General features: G+C 43.7%; 1 protein-coding gene across 1 annotated transcript; it reads right to left on the reverse strand.

The window, feature by feature from the left end:
- Positions 1 to 4,355: 4,355 nt before the first annotated feature.
- Positions 4,356 to 5,045, reverse strand: LOC121871137 (uncharacterized protein DKFZp434B061-like). Its single transcript, XM_042373280.1, has 2 exons — positions 4,979 to 5,045; positions 4,356 to 4,714 (listed from the first exon to the last, which is right to left on the reverse strand). The coding sequence occupies exons 1-2, from the start codon at positions 5,043 to 5,045 to the stop codon at positions 4,356 to 4,358; spliced, it is 426 nt and encodes a 141-aa protein (XP_042229214.1).
- Between the last annotated feature and the right edge of the window lie 986 nt (positions 5,046 to 6,031).

Here is a 6,031-nt window from a genome sequence, read left to right on the forward strand (position 1 = left end):
GGGGCACTCCAGGGACCCCGGACCCCAAGAGCGCCAGCTTTACACGCATTGAGGGCCCCCACGCTCCTGAGAGGCCTGCCCTAGTACCCACCTCTCCGTCATCCCGACCCCAAGACCACTGTCGACGGTCTTGAACTCTTGGGTCGACGGTGGATGTGTGTGTGTGTGTAAGATTTTCGGAAGAGGAACTAAAATAAAAATACACACACACACACACACACACACACACACACACACACACACACAGAAAAAGACAAGAGTCGCGAGTTTCAGGGTGGGTTGAGCCTAATATGATCATTGGTTGCAGGTGGTTGGGTGTTGGCGGGGGTGAAGGGTGTGTGAAATGATGGAGGGAGAGGAGGAGTTGCAGGTGGGGACGACATAGATAGAATGATGTTGGAGATGGTTAATAGGTTGTGGAGAAGTGCTGGAGATAGGAGGTAGATGATGGAGACTGAAGGGGTGTTGAAGGAGACTGAAGAGGGGGGGTGTTGAAGGAGACTGAAGGAGGTGTTGAAAGGAGACTGAAGAGGTTGAAGGAGACTGAAGGAGGTGTTGAAAGGAGACTGAAGGGGGCGTGTTGAAGAGACAGATAGGGGGTCTGTTGAAGGAGACTGAATGGGGGTGTTGAAGGAGACTGAATATTGATGAAGGAGACTGAAGGGGGACTGTAAATGAAACAACGACAGGCTGTGTTAGGAGAGAACGGCGTAGGTGCTAACCATCGCGTGGCTGAAAGAACCCTGGAATCCACCTACTGCGGCGAGGGAAGTGCGCGCTGTAGCCTTAGTAGTGGCTCATCTTGTCTGCTGGGGGAGGTGGAGAAGGGGGTTGAAGGGGTTTGTCCTTTTCTTAATGGGGGGTGGGGGCGTGTACTGACTAGAGGGCTTTATTAGGATTATTATTTTGGTGCTAAGGTTTTGTATCATTCATAGAGGCTGTTTAAAGGGAGTAGTGGGGGAGGTTAGGTTGGAATTAGGTTAGACAGGTGTTGTTTAGGAGGAGAGTAGAGTCTAGGATGTTGCTGACGGGGGGGGGGAGCGAGTGAAGAGTGGTAGTAGTAGTAGTAGTAGCAAAAAACATTATAGAAACTAGAAAGGTAATAATAACAGTAATGGTAGTTACCTTTAAACAAACAGTAACTAGACAATTTAACTTTTTTTTTCACGTATTTCAGATTAAGAGATATACCAGCAGCATTTGTAATCTTTTGCCGTTTAGGATTACATTGCAACAAGTGGTTTAATAGTTAGTAAGGGTGTTGATGTTATGTGATATTATTACTCTCTCTCTCTCTCTCTCTCTCTCTCTCTCTCTCTCTCTCTCTCTCTCTCTCTCACACGCAGGTGGAAGGAGGAACAGTACCTCACGATAACGTAATGCTCGCGACGTGGTTTAGATTCCGTGTTGATACCCTGACTAGATGTGTGTGTGGGCTTGTTGGTGCCGTGTGTTGAGGGTCGCCAGGGCTGTGAGGACCGGTTGTGTCACCCGTGTGTGTCTGGCCTGGGGCATGGTGGGTGTTAGGCGAGGTTCTTGCCCCTTGAGTGCAGGTGGTGCGTATAATGTGGTGAAAATTGTAGAGTACGGATGTTATTTTTAGCTTGTGGTGGTGGTGTAGGTTATGTTGGTATTGTTATTTTGAAATATTATTATTATTATTATTATTATTATTATTATTATTATTATTATTATTATTATTATTATTGTTATTATTGATAGTAGTAGTAGTTGTAGATTTGTATTACTATTAATATTAATAAAATGATATTGTTTTATTATTAATTTTATATATGTGTCATTATAGTGTTACGAAACTTGATACAGTTGAGGACCTTAAGATCTTTAACATGACCACCTTGTACACACACACACACACACACACACACACACACACACACACACACACACACACGACATACTTCACTAGACTAACTTGAAGCAAGATAATTAGAGTTGTTCTACTTGTCGTGGTGAGTATTGGCACCTCACGAGACCCCATCTGTGGGGGGCTGACCGAGAGACACCACCTGGGCGCACCTTGGGGCTCCCCAGGTGGTGAGACACAGGTGGTGGGGCCTCACCTGACCCACCGTGATGGATGGTGCCGCCCAGGTGACCAGCATTATGTATGACAACCATTGATGATCCATATCTTGTCTAATGTAATATTAATGTTCTCAAATAATAATAATAATAATAATAATAATAATAATAATAATAATAATAATAATAATAATAATAGTGAAGAAGAAGAATTGGCTTTATTGTTTTACCGCCTCTTTGTTAACGTTACTCTGTTTATGGATTATTGTATTCCTGTACACCCAACAATATACTGCATCCAAGACGAATATATAAGTGTATGAATCACAAGTTTGGTTGGTGTCGTGTCGTGTCGTATACCGATTTAAATGATTTATGTCCACAGCGTCGCCGATTTTGGCCGATTTCACACTTAATTTTCAACATGGTACGTTATTACCATTCACGGAAAATGAATATGAAACTCTGTCTAATGTCCAGATAATTTTGGCCAGATATTTCTCTTTGTTACGAGCAAGTTTAAGCAAGAAACACTAAAACTAAATTATCACCCTTCGATTCCCGTTACCTTAATTGTTATAATCACCGATAATTTCGATAATTGTCTCATTTAGTTCTGCCAGTTTATTCGTTTTCTTGTGATTTTCTTTTATGCAGTTTGATTTTTTTCTTGTCATTTGTTCTCTCTTATACAATTCGTCTAGTTTACCCTTGATATGCAGTTGCTTAATCCACCATTTTCCTTCTTGTGTGTGTGTGTGTGTGTGTGTGTGTGTGTGTGTGTGTGTGTGTGTGGGGCGATGCTGCTTAATATTCCTGGTGGCCTCCTCAGCTCCCCTCCCCCCAGTCCCCGGTCGGTATATGATTAGTTTCAAACGCGCACTGCAACCCAATGTGACGGGCTGAAGTGTCACAGAATGATTTATTGTCCCTGGGGCTAGTCCTTCCCCCTCCCTCTCCCCTCCCCTCTCCCCCTCCCCCTCTCCCCCCTCCCCCCTCCCCCCTCTCCCCTCTCCCCTTCCCCCTCCCCCAGTCCAGGTCCGCGGGTGTTCTAAGCAAGAGCAACACTGCCCAATAATCCTGCGTCAACATCTTGCATTATGATACGTTGGAATCTAATCTGTCTTGAGCTTCGTTCACTAAACCATTGCAGGAGGCTACGTCTAGGTCCTTAGATTATGATACTTGAACACTTTATAAGGCTTCATTTACACCCAGTACAAGGCTTCATTTACACCCTATACGAGGCTTCATTTACACCCTGTACAAGGCTTCATTTACATCCATTACAAGGCTTCATTTACACCCTGTACGAAGCTTCATTAACACCCTATACGAGGCTTCATTTACACCCTGTACAAGGCTTCATTTACACCCTGCGTTAGGTTAGGTCATCAGCGGGATATATTTACAGTACATACAACATATTTACACCTCAACTACCCTTACACACTACACTGGATTCCCATTTACAACTTACACTAAGTCGAGCATTAAACCAGAATGCATTTACAGCACGGGCGGTACATCTACACCTTGAACTAAGTTACATGGCCTCCTTATTCTAGACCAGATTATGGCCTTGTATCATGATGGACGTGTGCGTGCGCGTGTGCGTTTGCGTGCGTGAGAGAGAGCTTTAAACCTTCAACGTCAGACTCATGTTTCGTAAGGTGGGATAAAATGCTGGCATCAGTTTTGCTGCCTTGTCATTCTCTGCATTAGGAGGAAGAGACCACACTGGGTTTGATTTAATCCCCAGACTTATGTTAGGCTGGACTGACTCCTCTTACGGGTTTATTCCTGTCAGCATCGGCTATAATATCTCAATAATGCCTTTTGAAGTCTAACGTCCGAAGATGTATTATTATTATTATCTTTATTAAACAGTGCTAAATCAAAATTCATTAGTAAACTAGTAAATTAGGAATGCTTTATTAAACTGGTCAATTAAAATGCATTATTACTGTTTCCATAGGCCATTACTATCTAAATGATAATAATTGTAGCCATCATTAACGTAATAGAATTAATGTGAGTTTAATTAATATTTTTTTTCGCGGATATAGTGAAGTATACAGCTGTTGGTATGGACTGCAGGGCTTACTGTATGATTTTTTGAGGTGGTGAGGTTTGTTGAGGGAGCTACAGTGGTGCCGGGGAGGTGAGGTGAGCCGGGGAGGTGAGGTGAGCCGGGGAGGTGAGGTGAGCCGGGGAGGTGAGGTGATGAATGTGTAGCTTTGTGCACTGTGTGAGGCGCCTAGATCACAGGGCAAGATAATGTCATGAAGGGTCTTGTAAGAGTCAGACTATGGAGGCTTAAGACGAGCTGGAGGACGGGTTGTGGAGGCCAGACGAGGTGGAGAACGGGTTGTGGAGGCCAGACGAGGTGGAGGACGGGTTGTGGAGGCCAGACGAGGTGGAGGACGGGTTGTGGAGGCCAGACGAGGTGGAGGACGGGTTGTGGAGGCCAGACGAGGTGGAGGACGGGTTGTGGAGGCCAGACGAGGTGGAGGACGGGTTGTGGAGGCCAGATTACTATTACTCACATCTTCCTCCACATATTCCGCGTCACACGACTCTATACTCAGTGTAGGTGGATTGTAAGTCGCTGGGTTATTTACCGCCTGGTATTTGTAATCCCAGGTGGAGTTGTTTGATAGATTCTCTGGTAATAATGGGTATTGGTTGATCAACTCTGGTAGACTAATGTTTAAAAGATTCCTGGTGAATCTTGTGGGACATAAAGCCTGGGTGGATGTATGTTTGCTGTAAGGTTAAACAATTTAAGACTTTGAATATTGCATGTTAAAAAAATATGCTGTAATCTGTCGTTGTCGATCTGTATCACGATTTAAGGATAAAAAAAAAGTGAGTATGAATGAAGAAACTGCAATCAGAACCCAGCAGGCATAAACTGCGATTTTATTACCTGTACTTCCGATGGGCAGCCAGGCGAGGCCACCACGAGAGGCCACAAATGGTGTGTGAGGAAGCATTAATGTGTAGCAGTGTGTGGAGAAGGTTTACTCTGCCTGTCACTGTGTCCTTCACTAGTTGCACTGATTACACGGCAGCGTCGGGCCCAACACTCGAATCTCCCCTCGCTGGTCTTGTGTCAGGGCTTCAGGTGTTACCAATCTGAATGGCGTGTGTTGCTGCACACTAAAACCTCCTTCTTGTACGGGAGTGTTCTTGTAACCCTGATGCGTGTTGATGTAAGATAATACCACTTTGAATCACTGCCATTAACATAACACCGTTTTGAATCACTGTAATCATTGCGTGTTATTGCTGACTTTGCCTTGGAGGGGTGACTGGTTCGGCAACTTTTTTAATACACAAAATGACAAAATGTATTACTCGGCCAGCGATCTGCTCAGTCCAACGCTCCAGGCAGATCAATTAATCAATAAAGTTTAGACAAAATAATAAATTAAAAGAAACCAAAATAATGCATCGTGCTCTCTCGTTTGGTGTCTCGTGAACATCGGCGTCTAACTGTTATGTATAGTTCTTGGTACAGGGAGTGAGTATATATCTTTGTTCATTTATAACCTGGTGGTGTTTACCTTGATCTGTTCTGCTTAAGTGATGAAGGGTGGTGAGAGGTAAGAGGAACCCTTCATGATGTATATTGATCACCGTGTTATTGTACAGGTCATGCATGGTGGTGATCTTGTCCGTCGCCAGGGTTCAGTGTTAAATGTTTATAAGAAAGATATCGTAGCCAATCATACGAGTGATTCAGCTAGGTCGTTAGTAGAGTGGTAGAGCATATACAAACAAACGCTGTATTCATGATTATCTAGGAATGATTCGTTCAATTTCATGTATAATATAGTATTGTATGATTATTCTTTTATATCCCGTAACGGAGGTCTATATGTAGGCTAGTCATTTCCGATGTGAAGTTGTGTTAGACCTTTATAAATATCAAATGAGAAGAGCACTAGTTACCTGCCTGAGGATATCATGTTTTTAC

The sequence above is a fragment of the Homarus americanus genome, unplaced genomic scaffold (assembly GCF_018991925.1).
Source record: "Homarus americanus isolate GMGI-L3 unplaced genomic scaffold, GMGI_Hamer_2.0 scaffold40565, whole genome shotgun sequence".
Taxonomy (NCBI): Eukaryota; Metazoa; Arthropoda; class Malacostraca; order Decapoda; family Nephropidae; genus Homarus; species Homarus americanus.

What these genes read in the sequence shown, in the direction of transcription:
- LOC121871137 (XM_042373280.1), bottom strand. Translation starts at nt 5,045, where the DNA reads ATGCTTCCTCACACACCATTTGTGGCCTCTCGTGGTGGCCTCGCCTGG. An exon ending in GCTGCCCATCGGAAGTACAG is followed by an intron (nt 4,715 to 4,978) that starts GTAATAAAATCG and finishes CATTATTACCAG; the next exon opens with AGAATCTATCAAACAACTCC.